The 13,723-nt window shown below is 53.3% G+C and overlaps 7 protein-coding genes across 7 annotated transcripts; 4 read left to right on the top strand and 3 right to left on the bottom strand.

The window, feature by feature from the left end:
• Positions 1–545: 545 nt before the first annotated feature.
• EI97DRAFT_457439 (uncharacterized protein) lies at positions 546–1,193 on the top strand (the record flags this gene model as incomplete). The annotated part of the gene is made up of 1 exon (XM_033800818.1): positions 546–1,193. One exon carries the CDS (start codon positions 546–548, stop codon positions 1,191–1,193), a length of 648 nt encoding a protein of 215 aa, XP_033654956.1.
• A 1,244-nt stretch (positions 1,194–2,437) lies between these two features.
• Positions 2,438–4,018, top strand: EI97DRAFT_361569 (uncharacterized protein; the record flags this gene model as incomplete). The annotated part of the gene is made up of 1 exon (XM_033794965.1): positions 2,438–4,018. A coding segment is annotated over one exon (1,581 nt), but the record flags the coding sequence as incomplete, so codon positions are not given.
• Positions 4,019–4,205: 187 nt separating this feature from the next.
• On the bottom strand, positions 4,206–4,967 carry EI97DRAFT_290596 (uncharacterized protein). Its single transcript, XM_033794444.1, has one exon. It carries the CDS (start codon positions 4,822–4,824, stop codon positions 4,336–4,338), a length of 489 nt encoding a protein of 162 aa, XP_033654954.1. The 5' UTR covers positions 4,825–4,967; the 3' UTR covers positions 4,206–4,335.
• Positions 4,968–4,975: 8 nt separating this feature from the next.
• On the bottom strand, positions 4,976–5,611 carry EI97DRAFT_500379 (uncharacterized protein; the record flags this gene model as incomplete). Its single annotated transcript, XM_033802660.1, has 2 exons — positions 4,976–5,017; positions 5,072–5,611. One exon carries the CDS (start codon positions 5,609–5,611, stop codon positions 5,111–5,113), a length of 501 nt encoding a protein of 166 aa, XP_033654953.1. The 3' UTR covers positions 4,976–5,017; positions 5,072–5,110.
• A 361-nt stretch (positions 5,612–5,972) lies between these two features.
• On the top strand, positions 5,973–8,483 carry EI97DRAFT_290770 (uncharacterized protein). Its single transcript, XM_033794445.1, has 2 exons — positions 5,973–6,116; positions 6,176–8,483. The coding sequence occupies exon 2, from the start codon at positions 6,392–6,394 to the stop codon at positions 8,261–8,263; it is 1,872 nt and encodes a 623-aa protein (XP_033654952.1). The 5' UTR covers positions 5,973–6,116; positions 6,176–6,391; the 3' UTR covers positions 8,264–8,483.
• A 1,425-nt stretch (positions 8,484–9,908) lies between these two features.
• On the top strand, positions 9,909–11,514 carry EI97DRAFT_457436 (uncharacterized protein; the record flags this gene model as incomplete). The annotated part of the gene is made up of 2 exons (XM_033800817.1): positions 9,909–10,145; positions 10,240–11,514. The coding sequence occupies 2 exons, from the start codon at positions 9,909–9,911 to the stop codon at positions 11,512–11,514; spliced, it is 1,512 nt and encodes a 503-aa protein (XP_033654951.1).
• Positions 11,515–11,844: 330 nt separating this feature from the next.
• On the bottom strand, positions 11,845–13,462 carry EI97DRAFT_449543 (uncharacterized protein; the record flags this gene model as incomplete). The annotated part of the gene is made up of 8 exons (XM_033800224.1): positions 11,845–11,981; positions 12,035–12,083; positions 12,140–12,269; positions 12,299–12,470; positions 12,524–12,661; positions 12,715–12,801; positions 12,853–13,050; positions 13,102–13,462. The coding sequence occupies 8 exons, from the start codon at positions 13,460–13,462 to the stop codon at positions 11,845–11,847; spliced, it is 1,272 nt and encodes a 423-aa protein (XP_033654950.1).
• Positions 13,463–13,723: the final 261 nt, after the last annotated feature.

Below are 13,723 nucleotides of genomic sequence, written 5' to 3'. Positions count from 1 at the left end.
TTGACGGGTTGGAGAGTCGTCTTGGCTGCGGGAAGGCTCCCTGTTGGCGTTGGTCTGCTCAGATACGCCTTCCCTTGCAGAAAGAGAAGAGCCCGCTGCCGAAGCCGTGCAACGTCTTGATGCCGTTGGCAACTGGTGGGCGGAATATGCAGTCCATCCAACACACGTGTCCGCTTCCTAGGTCTGAATGCCCATGTGATGTACGCCGCTACGGAGGTGACAGCTCGTCCTTAAAGTTGTCGAGGCCCTCGAATGTGTTGCGATCTTTCTTCTTCTTCCCTTTTACCAGCAAACACTGTTTCGAATAACTCCCTCCTTTTCTGTTGGCATATTGTTGTACCATAAGATATCCAGTCCTTTTTTGACCCAATAAAACTGTCTGCATCTTCGCTTCGGCCAAAACGCGGCGCTGGTACATAGACCCGAAGTGGGCATTTTGAGACTTCAACACCTCCCATCCAAAAATCGTGTAAGTAGCCCACTCCAGATCAGGCTTTAACCATGATCCTGCTGACGCCGAGGTTTGCGGGGTTTAGCATACCATCATGAATCTCCCCGAAAACAACGACATGTTCGAGCAAGACACAGGGTTGCCGCCAGTCAGGAACACGAGGTTTTGCAACTGCCGGTCAGGTTGCCGTTGCAACAGGGAGTCGCAGGGAGAAGGCGGAAGCGAAGATGGAGACGGAGACGGAGGCTCACAAACGACACTCGTTGGATCTAACAGTCCTGGAGCGGGTCAAGACGAATCTTGGACCAACACCGACGAGGAGGGTGAGCACCTCGAGGGGCTGGAAGTGGACGCTGAGGAAGTAAACCGGCTCACCATCACCGAGCTGATTGAGATGGTCGTGGCGCGGCATGAGGCCCAGGTGGTGGTGGGATTTGATGAGGTCGGCCACGTCGCGGAGGTAGACGAGGTCGCTGGACGACGCCCAAACTCTTCGGCAGATTCCATGGTGAACAACGGAAGCAGCGCCCCACGCAGCGAAAAGAGCTCCGTTAGAGACACGGGCTCCCCGGGACCGCACATGGAATTCTGGTACGAGGTAGAAGTCAATAACGTGGTGCAGCTACCGCGGGTCGCGCCAAGGCAGGACTTCTTTCTCGAGACGAAATTTCCCTTGCGCTTGACTCCGCAACGACGTGACTGCCGTGGGCTCGTAGTCCAGCACCTCGTCATCCATGAGTGAAAAGATGACGGACTTCTCACGGAACGGTGCTGACCATGGTTGCTGCGCTATGACGTACGGAATACATGCGTAGGTGGTGATCTACCTAAATATGCATGTGTTGGACGGTTGAACGGTCGGTCCCGGCGGCCGCGGATCAGATCTCTTGAATTTCGATTTGGAAGGCTGGGTACGGAGTACATATGTACTCCGTATCACTATTATTGTTTCCCAATGAACGGATTCTTTTCTTTCTCAGTCGTTTGGGTAGTTGTAATATATTGTTGATATCTCATGACCAACAGCATCATTACTGGCTCCGGGTTTTATTAGCGCGCCGTCCACTCGTAATTCTTTACTGACATCTGTTACCCTACATGTCGCCTGTTCTTCGTGAGAACCGTGCTCGCGTCTGTTTATTCAGCAAATGCCGGACCATGCTCAAAACATTTCAATGTCATCTATGCGTCCAAACCTTCGGCGGGGGAAGTTTCTGCCTTGTCTTTCCACTCCAGTAGTCTGTCAAATCGACCAAATTGACCAAGCTGTCTTCGACGCCCACGGTGTCGACAACGGTTATTGTGCAGCCTCTAACTGATAACCCTCATTACCGCAGCTCGGTTGGGCTAGTATCCAAACAAGTTGCTTGAAGCAAGCCACAGCATGTTTTGGGGAAAGTTCACCACCCAAGGCGCCTCAGCCGCAGAGCTCCCCTCAACAACATCCAGAATCTCGCGGTTTTGGACTCATAACTCAATAATCCTCAGCAGCACGTTGTTCGTTAGCAACCGAGGTTTACTAATCTCCCAATCTCCAAACTGCCTGGACGGCACATTAACCAACGGCTCCAGGGGTTCACTAACAGCGCGGCTGGAATAATGTCCTGGCAGCTTCAGCCGGAAACCGCGTCCATCTATGAACTCGACGGAAGGTCTGTCTACGAACCTGTCAGAACAGAGTATGACTCAGAGTATCCCATAGCGCGTACTGAGAGGTTTCTATCGACGCAAGAGCTAGGGGGCAGTGAGAGATCTCACTCTAACACATACGAGTGGTCGAGACCGGTGCCCAATGATTACAACAGGGCACGAGATTCCATGATCATAACGGAAGATATCAAACCAGAAAGAGGATCAAGGACGTCGAAAGAACTTCTCATAAAGCGAACCAGTATCGATGAAAACATCTCCATAGATATCTCCTCCCTCGATGCATCCTCCTTAGTCCCCAACTTCGCACCCCGACGTGGGTCGGGCCAGGAAGAACAGACGAGCTATTACTTCCCTAAACATGTCGATAAACCTAACTGGAGGCCCATTGTCTTCAAGCCACCCTACCTCATCTTTCTCACACTAGTGTCTCTCGGCCTCGCTGGCATCCAAGAGTCTCTTTTCCGCCGCTCTAATGCCAAAGGGGGCTTGATGCAGTTTCTCGGACTCAACGACATCTCGGTCCCAGAATATTTCCTCTGGCGTTATTTTCCAACAATCGTCACCGTCACGTACGGTGTGGCCTACCAGCTAGTGGACGTCGAAGCAAAGCGCTTAGAGCCATACTACCGTCTTGCGGAGCGTTCAGGATCCACCTTCGCCCAGTCCCTCAACGTCGACAGCACGAACTTCTGGACTTGGTTCCGACCTCCCTTTCCTGGAAGTGCGCGGACTCGTTTATCAACAGCGATATCCCTGGTAGCTGTTATAGCGGTGCCAGTGATACAGAATGCCACGCTAGAAGTACGAGCCGCGAATGACGGATTCGCGCTTTTCGTGCATCCAATCTGGTCAAGAGTGCTATCTGGGTCCCTCATTTTCGCCGCGGTTGCGGGATTACTGCTACTTTGGCCTCTGCATCAATCCTCGGGTCTATCGTCCGACCCCTGCGGTATCAGCGGCCTCCTAGCCATGACGACCAGGGGGCACATTCTGTCCGACTTCATAGGATTGAGCCCCTTGTCATCAGATGAAGAAATTAACAAGTCGAAGCTGAATTACCGGAAATACTTCTTGTACAACAGTTCGCTGTCGCCCATCGAGCAGCTACACTGGTCGCCGAAGCTGCGAGTACCGAGTGACAGGAAGGAGCATTCCTTCACGCTGCCACTGGTTCAAAGTGTTCCCGCATTCATATTTATACTGTCACTTCTCGCCCTGGTTCCCGTCTTGATCTTCACACGGGCAAACATTATCCTCAGCAGGGCACCGTTCCTGATGACAGCCATTGGCGTCGCGGTAAAGTTACTCTGGACACTCTTTGATACGAACATTCGCCTCACGGAACCGTACTACCAATTGGTTCGGCGGCACGCCAAACCCTCTGTCCTGAGCGTCGACTACACAGGCACCATGCCTTTCTACCTCCCCATCAAGGCACTCCGGAATCACGACGGCACGCTCGCCCTCGTTGCCACAATTTCCATCCTACTAGAAGTGCTGACAGTATGCCTCTCGTCGTTTGGCTCCGCCGGCGCGAATTTCATGCACCGAAAGGGCACTTCCACAGCCACCGATCTCCTCGAAGGCGACGCGCAGACCTTCCGCTCCTTCTGGATATCTCTCGTGCTCTCCATCTCCATCATCATTTCGCTCCTGGTAACCGCGGTATATGTCTATGTGCAGCGCAGCGACGTGTCACTCCCTCGCAAGCCAGGAACCCTAGCCTTCGTGCTTCTCGCGACGCACCAGGCCAAGATGATAGTAAATTGGGTCGGTTGCGAAAAGCTTTCTTACGAGCAGCGGCGCAACCTCCTTGTGTCGTGGGACAAGACGTATGGCTTTGGGTGGTACCAGGGTCGTGATGGGGCGCTGCATCTGGGGATCGATGAGGAGCCTTTGGTCACTGATTATCGGAGGGATGACTTCTACAATAGTACGGCCCAGCCCCTGGGAGGGCATTCGGCCCTGTAATGCATACGACCTTGTTAATCAATGATATGAATCAAAGCGAGCTTCTAATAGCTTAGCTGATCAGAGATACCCAACCTGAGGCTGCATTCTATCTACCCAGAAAGCGACGTTTGAACCCAATTCTGAAGGATCAAGATGTACTTGCGAGCGCTGCAAAGCTACGAGAACGCATGGGGACTAGACCATACGTCAATACTCGACACGGTCAACAACCCGGGAGACCTCTTCCAGCAGACGGGCAGAGTGCAGGAAGCAGAGGGTCATACCAGCAGACTCTCCTTGGGGTTGAATCCGTTAGAATCCTCGACGCAGTTGGCTGTGGTACTGTTTTTGCTGACTGTCTTCGTATAAAGCCTCGTACTGGCAGACTTGCATTCGACACAGTGCTCCATGGCGCTCGTAGATATGGAGATTTGAATATAGTCGAGATCGTCTGTTGAAGTATGTGTCCGGGCATTAGCTAGAGAGCCAGAATCTGATAGGCAACCACTAGTAGTCATAGGTATTGCGGACGATGTACTGCAGTGCGGGCTTTTGACAGCCGTCGAGACACTTGTTGTCTCTTCCACGCAGGTGGTGGCTGTGGGCATGGTCATCGGGTCTAAGTTTGAATTCGATGCAGCAGGCAGATTTCCAGCGGTTCTTCCCAGGATTTCGGCCGGAGTGTGTCCATAGCCGCAGGGTCGTGGCACTATGCTCATCGCCCCCAGCGCAATTGAGATGGCAAAGCACCTGATAGGCGAGCGCATGGTCGATGAAGAGAAAGCAAGTTGAGAAGTGCTCTGATAGAGGTATTAGGGTGCTTCGAACCAATTTTGGCGGACTGTTGACACGCAAGTACTGCACCATAGGCTCTCTTTTTCAATCACGCCTTGAGAAGGGGAATAAAAGCATATTTACAAGGCAACTAGGAATGGATGACAGTCGCATGTTGAGGTAGCACTGATGCACAGTCAATGAGATCTTAAAGGATGTAGATCCGTAATTATGTCTTACTGCCAATTCGCTCGCCCATGTGGTCTGGGGCCGGCTGGGCTAGCTGTGGCGGTGACATTGTCCATTCCCGGCGAGTTGAGACTTGCGGCATTTTGGCCGTGGCAGGGCCTTTTGCTGGGCTGGGCGCCTGTCGGGAGAGTGGGCGCAGCTGAGATGGTTGAGAAGAAATTCAGGAGGACGCTGGAAAATGGGAGACTTGTGAAAATGAATCCCCTGAGCGAGCACACGGGAGGATCCGTAGGGGACAGGCACAGGCACAGGCACAGGCACAGGCACAGGCACGGAGTTGCGAGAAGACGTTATCAAATACCGCGCCCCCGAAGAAGAGCCGTTAGTATCGCAACTTCTCAAGACTCGCAGATCCCACGGAATACCTACGCAATTCTGCTGTTGGCAGTTATTATCCAAACTCTCTCCAACAGTCAAACTTGACCCACTCATCGCTCTCCAGGGCTTGGTCACAGCGGCTTCTGTTGTGGCGCTGGCGGAGCCAAAGCTGGTGGGCACTGTGGGCCGACTTCTCCACACGAGCAGGGGCATTCCTGAACTTTGCCCTTCTGAGATTAAGCACGCCGTCCTTCTTCTGCGACGCACGCCTGGAAGCCCAGCAACAGACCACTTCCACTCTCCTTTACGGTTGCGTTATATATCTATATATATATCCCCCAGAGAGGCTCTCCTACGCCTTTCGCTCCAGTCGCTTCTGCACCCCTTCCTCGACGAGCTTCCGGGTCGGCATTGCATCCATCCTTCCACCACGACACCAACACCGCTTGACCAAGGTCCTCACAAAACACCGTACCGAGTAGTGCCTCGTCATCTGGCTCTCTCAATCCCACGCCATACCATCAACGCCATCGGGCACACTCTCTGCCACTCCTGGGCAGTGGCTACTGGCCTGCGAGACTAAAAGGACCACTCCTCCGTCCGAACGTCCAGTTGCTCATATGCGACCATTGCACATGCAACTTCCACCGCTGGACAGCCGAGAGCTTCACATGAAGGAACCGTTTCGTGAATGGTACCTGAGCATCTGTTCGTGCTGGTGAGTTGGATTCCGCCTTTGAATCATCTTCAGCGATTGACTATGTATGTGTAGAGTAGGGTTCGTGACTACCTAGGTACACTTTCACTCATTACTTCCGCAACCATACCACTTCTTACCTCGCCCCGACCCACGCACCCCCAAACACCGCGAGGAGTCTGTCGTTCAAACAACTCTATCGTATCATCCCAGTATAAGGCGTCTTCCGACTACGACATACTGGCACACGACCCACCTTCGTACCTTTTGTTGAAGGATTGAAGTAATTATACGTCATGGCCCCACCTGAGATTCAGGTGATGGAAGGTCCGGTTACTCCTCTAGAGGATATGCAACAGCATCCGAATGGTTACAGCAAGCCTCTGCGCAAGTTTGTTCCCGAGCTGGTCGAGACGACGACGAGGAGCACCAGACGCGCTCCTCCTCCCCCTCCGATTGACACATCTCTCGTACCCGGTAAAAAGGTGACGACTGTGGTAGAGGAGGCGGGAGATTCGTCAGTTGAACCCTCACGAACCCATCGTCGGCGCCGGTCACAGGAGAAGTTTGCACAGGAGTGGGAGCAATGGGGTAGCAAGGCGCAAGAGGAGTTCAGCAAGCACAAACAAGATGCAGCATCCAAGTCTGAGACGCGGCGCTCACGAGACACCGTGCCGAGATGTCGTCGAGCAAGCTTTCCCAGGACACCCCCTCCGCCTCCTGAAAACACGCCTGCTGTGGATCTGCCTCAAAATCCGTTGTTCCTGGAGATCCAGCGTGCAACATCGACGTCTCCCGTATCGAGGCGCAGACCAAGCTGGGCCAGCATGCGTTCAAGCCACTCGTTCAGGGTCCCAGATCTGGATCCTATTGAATCGTCAGAATCCGAACCAGGAAGCCCCCTGTCCTTTTCCACATCACACTCTGCTGTCTCCAAGCATTCACATCATTTCAGAGAAGTGAGCACCAACAACAGCCCGGATGACCGAGACCCTGGTCCTCTTCTGGAATTGGCTGCGAAGGCTGCCGAGCAGCAGTTAAGAGAGCAAGCAATGGCTGCTTTCATTAACCAGGACGAGCACGAGCACGTTGATCATTTCATAGACAGAGAGGTAGACACACCGCCTGTTTCCGAGAAGCCACGGCGAGAATCGTTCTGTCCAGAGAACAACTGGGACTTGCTCGAAATGCGACGATATCGGGAAGAGGTAGAGAGACAGAAGGAAGCCAAGAGAGAGGAGAAGAGACGTCTACAAGCAAAACTGAACAAGCTGGACTTCAAGAAAACTGATTGTTGGGATCAGGCAATGTCGTGGCTTAAGACTCCAGTCGCGCATCTGGTGATAACCCCCTTGGACGATGTCATGCTTGACCCCATGCAACGTTGTGCACGCCCCCCTATGCTGGGGACTGACATCGAATTCCCGAGATGTTCATCACCTGAGACGGCTCGTTTCGATACAACGCAAGGGTGCGATGCTGTCCGCATTGCCACCGATTACTTGGCTGAGCAGAGTCTACAAGCAGAAAAAGGGGAGGGCCTTTGGTGCGGCCAGAACATGGCCACAGACCGCCCTTCGTTCTATTCAAGGGTCAACTCCGCCGCCAACAGTCGGTCTCCCAGCCCTTCTGCAGGTGGACTATGGGCTGGATTATGCGCTCGAACGGGACGCACGCCTCCACGAGGCCCAACTGGCATCCTCACCCCGCGCATGGGGACCAACGTGCCCTCGCCTTCGCCCACTCCGTCGTCACACCTGATGCCACCCACCCCACCACCAACCCGTGCCGATTTCGCCTGCATCGATCAGAAGCTAGCCACAGAGGCAGCCATAGACAAGGATTATGGGGATGAGTTCGTGACCCAAGTGTACAATTACCTTTCGCTAGGGTACCCTTCCATTGGCCGCATGTTCGACGAAGAGCTGTCTCGAATATCGAGGATCCCCGTATCGGAGCTCCGCCAGGATGATCATCTCCCGAGTGCTAGAGGGTACATTCGACTCGGCGAGGATGCATGCGCCGATTCCAATATCAAAGAAGAGACGTGCATGCGGTGGAGAGCCTTGCGCATGTATATCCGAGAGTGGGCTCGGCAGCATCCGAACATGGCGTCGGAGCGGTCGGCGTCTCATACTGCTGAAAGAAGAGGAAGTTGGGCGAACTGAGGGGCGAACTGCATTCTGACTTTTTGAGACTTCTGACTTCTTGAGCGTTCAAGCGAGCGAGCATGCGTAGCAGTTTTTGGACTTTGTGCAGGCGTCTCCTTGATCCCATTACGGTGCTTCTTACTGATCTCTTATTCCATGTCATAGATTCTTTTGCCGTTTGGAGCAACGCCAGAGCTTTGGGTGAGGCAAGCATTCATTCACTTCTGATTTATATCAATGTCACTGTCAGTATAGAAATATATCAAGACAACTATCCACCAACAACTATATTGACATCCACATGATACAGTCGAGATGTCTCGTGCTTCCTTTTAGCGTGGGATGCCTCTTAACTCAGCCACAGAGCTGCGCGGGATGCAGTTTGCTGTGGCGTTCTTGGTGTTCATTACTTGCTTTTTCCCCTTATCTGTCCGCGTCATCTTCTGGTAAACACGCCTTCATCCGAGGAAGGAGCTGCTGGGGAGTGCGATCACTTGACGGAGGTATTTCCGACTTTGATTTTGCAGGCTCCACAATGAAGACAGTGGAGAACCAGAAACCAAATCGCAGCTGAACTGAGAAAAGAGTTGTTGACTTTTAGCCGAGGAATGAAGACTTGAACCCTTCACACTTCTGGACCGTAATCAGAAATCCAATCATGTCCAAGGAGAGAGCATTAATTCAACTGCAGAGCTCGATTCTCGCACTTAGGGCTCCTATCTATCAGAACAAAAGCACTGACGAGAAGAGCACCATCATCAGCCTTGGCCGTGCACGCCCCCATCGCCTGTACAGAGAGCGACCGTCATCCCACGCCCGCGACGCGGTACAGCTCTCCCACCGCCCAATAAACACTCCCTTCTTCATTTGACAAGTCCCAGCTCAAATCATGATGCCAACTTGGGAGGCAGATACATTAACTTCGCGCCACCACGAGCGGCTACCGAGCACCAGGCATGTCGAGATAAGCCACTACATTCACCTGTGGAAGGACTTGGTGGGGTACTGTAGCTAGCAAGGAGAACACCAGGTATTCCAACTGAGAGATTCTGACGGATCGATCAGATTTCAGGGCTCGGTGTTCTGGGACCTTGCCCTGTCTCCTTACCGAGCAACGCATCTCCTGCGGGTGAAATGCCATTGATGATTTCACATCTCCGGATCTCTCTTCTAGGCCCATACAAATGGGGGTAGAGCGACTTGCACATCTACCTATTTGCGCGGAAAGAGAGAAATCAATCTCCTTGCCTTCGCAATCATGCCATTCTTATCAAGCTATGGTCATCACTCGTTGCTTCTACCGGCTCTACCAACCGTACATACGCTCCCTTTTCCTCGTGCTCTACTACAATTCTACTTTCTCCCTGTATTTCCTAGATGTTTTGATGTTTTCATAGCGGCGGGGACCCATTCCCTTCACTGAGCCGTCAGTCACAATTTCAGACTCAAGGATACATGTCTTTCTCATTTTCTCTTCTCTGTTCCACGGCATGCATACCCAAGGCTTCGACCTCTCCTTTCAACACGAGCTAGCCATCGAATCATGGACTCTCTACAGCATCGGCATGTTTATAATTGTCCTTCGAACGTGAGTCCACTCCCTGTACTCTTCTTACCCCGTGACCCCCTCTCCTACCCTTCGTACAGACATGCCAATTACAATATGCTCAACAGATACGCCCGCTGGCGCCGAGTCCGCAGTATCTCTCTCCTTGCGCCCGATGACTGGCTCATGATGACGGTGGTACCGGCGTTCTACACGACGCTCATTGTCAGTTTGAACGCGATCGCCACGGGAGGCGGGAGTAATCTGTATCCCCCAGAGCAGTTTGGCACGTTCAGCAAGGAGGAAATACAGGAGCGGATCCGGGGGTCCAAGATAGTGATTCTTTCTGAGCAGGTGCGTCACTCCCGTCCTCCATCCTCTCCAATCCATGATTTTGATGTAAAAGAAAGGCATCAATCTTCTTGATAGCTAATGACTTACCGTCCAGGCCATGCTAAACCTCATCTGGACCCTCAAATCCAGCATGCTCTTCCTCTACGCCCGCCTCTCCGCCTCCACCACCCACCTGCGCTACATACGCGCCCTCTCCGTCTACGTCTACCTCGGCTGGCTCGCCCTCCAAATCACCTTCTTCACCGCCTGTCGACCGTTCAGAGGCTATTGGAGCATGCCGCCTCCGGACCCGCAGTGCGCCACGTACCAGACGTATGCCATCGTGCAGGCCGTGTTCAATCTCAGCAGTGATGTGGCCATGTTGGCGATTCCGGTGCCGATGCTTTGGGGGCTCCGGATGCCGGTGAAGCAGAAGGTGGGGTTGGGCGTGGTGTTTGGTATGGGGTTGTTCGTCGTACGTGACCTTCTACTCTTTTCCTCCTTTCTCTTCCCCTCGACGTCAATTCTACTCTCCCTCTCCCTCTGCCTCCTCTCCTCTTCTTCCCTCCTCCCCCCCAACTCTTACACTCTCCCTCCTTCCACCCCACCAGCATCATCTTCCTGGATTCAATACACATCCCCCCAAGCTACCCATGCTAAAAGACTCCCCTCATACATAAAGATCACCGCCGCCACCCTCACCAAAATCAACAACCTCTCCTCCCTCTACTCAACCGTCTACATGCTCTGGTACGTCCGCGAAGCCTCCGTCGCAGTCTACGTCGCCAATCTCCCCTCCATCTGGCCCCTGCTGCGCGAACACTTGCGCTGCCTGCGCACCCATCTGTCGTCGTATCCGAACGGCGCTATGGGCAGGACTGCTACGGGTCTGCCGGGTTATGGACTACAGGGGAGTACTCATACTCAGCGTGGTCATCAGGTGGGTAGTAGTAGGCTGCATAGGAGCCTTCATCGGGGGTCGAAAGTGGGGACTACGTCGACAGCCCTGGCTGTTGGAGATGAGGGAATCGATCTGGGGAGATCGAATTTCCACAGATGCGACCATAATGGTAGAAGTAGGCAGTGGTCGGGATCCAGAGACGGTAATGACATCTACGGGCGCGAGTTCCGGCATCTAGGTCTTGGAGCGGGGAGGCGGAGTTTAGACAGCGACGAAAAGGTGCTGAATGAAGATGGGAGTGCTGACTGGGCCACTGCCAAGGAAGGAGGACACAAATTGGAAGTGCATGTCGATAGGACGATTGAGGTGACGAGGGGAAGTTGGGAGGGTGGGTCCGAGGACGGCCGGCTGGAGAGGTTTAAGTGGGAGGTGGAGACACGGGCGCCGACGGTGAAAGTTGAGGGGCCGGAGGGCGAGGTCTGTCGTTGAGAGTGCATGTTGAATGTTTGACTAGTTGTGGTAAGAATGAACCAGGTTTTCCTCGCACACTGCCAATCCATTGTTGCAAGGCGAGTCTCGCCCACACATGATGCAGACAGAATAAGCTGAACTTCATGGATACCAAGGACGCGATCATCTCTGATCGACCGTTTAGTCTATGCAAGCTGCGTTGACAATACCGCAAACGCATTCGAGGATAGGGATATATATGTTAGGACGAAAGTCCTTTCTAAGACACGCCATAACACCATACACGTGCAGCATCGCCGCATCCAGCACGACACGAACATGCCACTGAAAACAACAATGACTCGCTGTTCAATGAATCCTGTCGAGCCGAGCGCGATTCATAGCGATCTGATCATCCACTTTGTCCGTCTTGCCAATGATGCGGCCAATGTGTTTGTTCTGAGAGTCGACCTCCTCGCCCATGGCACGGCCGAGAGCATTGAGTCCTGAGAAGAAAGTCAGCTGCACGTTCCATTCGAAGTCAGATATGGATACATACTCTTGGCAGCACCGTGTAAAGCGTTCAAGTTGGAATCAATCTCGTTTTCCTTTGCAAAGTGTTAGTTATGTTTGAGCAGACACTGACATCTATAGTAGTTTATACCATCTCGTCGTCTTCCGAATCAGCTTCGAATTGGTACTTGGCGCGGTCGGTAAGCGTCGACCGTCCAGGACCGGTACCACCGCTTTCCTGCAGCTTCTGTGCTGTGGCTTGTGCGCGAGCTGAAGATTCCCTGTGATGAAAATGTCAGAATGTCTATACAAGGAGTGCTTTGAGTGCACATACCAGGCTGCTCTCCGGGTTGCATCCCTTTGAGCCCGTTCGGCTTGATGCGTCTCCATGATCTTGCGGTCGCGTTCCTCGCGTCGGGAGGATGCAGTGAAGGGGTTGGAGACATGGACGGCGAACATGCTCTTGTTCAGCGTCTTGAGCTCTAAATTCAGAATTAGCTAACGGTTCCAAAATCTAAATACCAGAGTGTCTTACCTCGTGCCTTCTCTTCAGCAATCCTGTTCTGGCTGCTGGCAAGGTCCAAGTTCCTCTCTGTGTTATGTATCCGCTCCCCTTGAGCTCCGAGACGGGCCAGTGTGTCACGGCCAGTTTCTTCGGCTTGCTGCGCCAGACCTACGTCCACCGTGTCAGCCCGAAGCGGATGTAGACAGTTGGGACCCACTTACGCAACGCATTCCTAGTCGAGGAAACGTCTTGTTGTTTGATGAATTTAATCTCGCTCTTCGCCGCGTTGATGTCCTCCTCCTCTTGCTCTAGTAACGTGTCAGTATGCCCATGCGCATGGGGAATCTAGAAATCCGCACCTTCAGCAGTGAGCTGGCGATCACCATAGGCGCCATACCCTCCAGGGGCTTCCTGGCCGTAAGCACCAGACTGCGGAGCCATTCCCGAGGGTCCGCCCTGCTGCTGCCGCTCCTGATACCGCTGGGAAGCGTTTCCAAACAGCTCGTTACGGCCGGCTTCCGTGCTCATGGTGTCGTTGGAGTTGGCCCGTCCAAGTCCTAGCAGCGGTCAGACTTATGTTTCTCATATAAAGTAAGTGAACTTCATACCTCCATATCCGCCTGGCCTCCTCGAGGGCTGCTCTTGCCCTCCGCTTCCGTACCGATCCGAGCCATATCCACCAGCACCGCCATAGTTACCCCCTTGTGCGCTGTACCCACCAGGTCCACGACCATATGGTTGACCCGGTCCCGTCACGGCGGGTGACTTATCCCGGCCATACTGATCGTTTCTGCTGCCACCAGAGTACGGGGGTGGCGGATTGTTATAGGGGTCGGCGGCTTGGGACGGAGCGGCATAGGGGTTCGCAGCTGGAGGCGTGCTCTTGTCCTTCTTGCGAGAGCCGAAAAGGGCTAGGCGGTTGGAGCTGTCATCCTCGTCCTTTTCCTTCTTCTTGCGTCCGGAGAACATCTTGGAAGCTGCTAAAGTAGGGGTAATGAGGAGAGTAATGAAGTTGAAGGTGCGTTGTCCGGGGGGCTGAGATGTTACATAGTAGATTCAAAAAGGGTGCGAATTCCTTGGCGCTTTGACAGCCGCTCTGGAGGAGCGCACAAGGACACCGCCACACAGTCAACTTCTATTCAAAATGAGAGTGTCAACTAGCCAGAGAAGAATCTATGCATCTACAAATCTTGGTTCAGGACAGCTGTATTTACGCAGAATGTAAGGGAG

Source organism: Westerdykella ornata (assembly GCF_010094085.1).
Source record: "Westerdykella ornata strain CBS 379.55 unplaced genomic scaffold EI97scaffold_7, whole genome shotgun sequence".
In the NCBI taxonomy this organism is placed as follows: domain Eukaryota; kingdom Fungi; phylum Ascomycota; class Dothideomycetes; order Pleosporales; family Sporormiaceae; genus Westerdykella; species Westerdykella ornata.
This window is presented reverse-complemented; position numbering and strand designations above follow the sequence as displayed.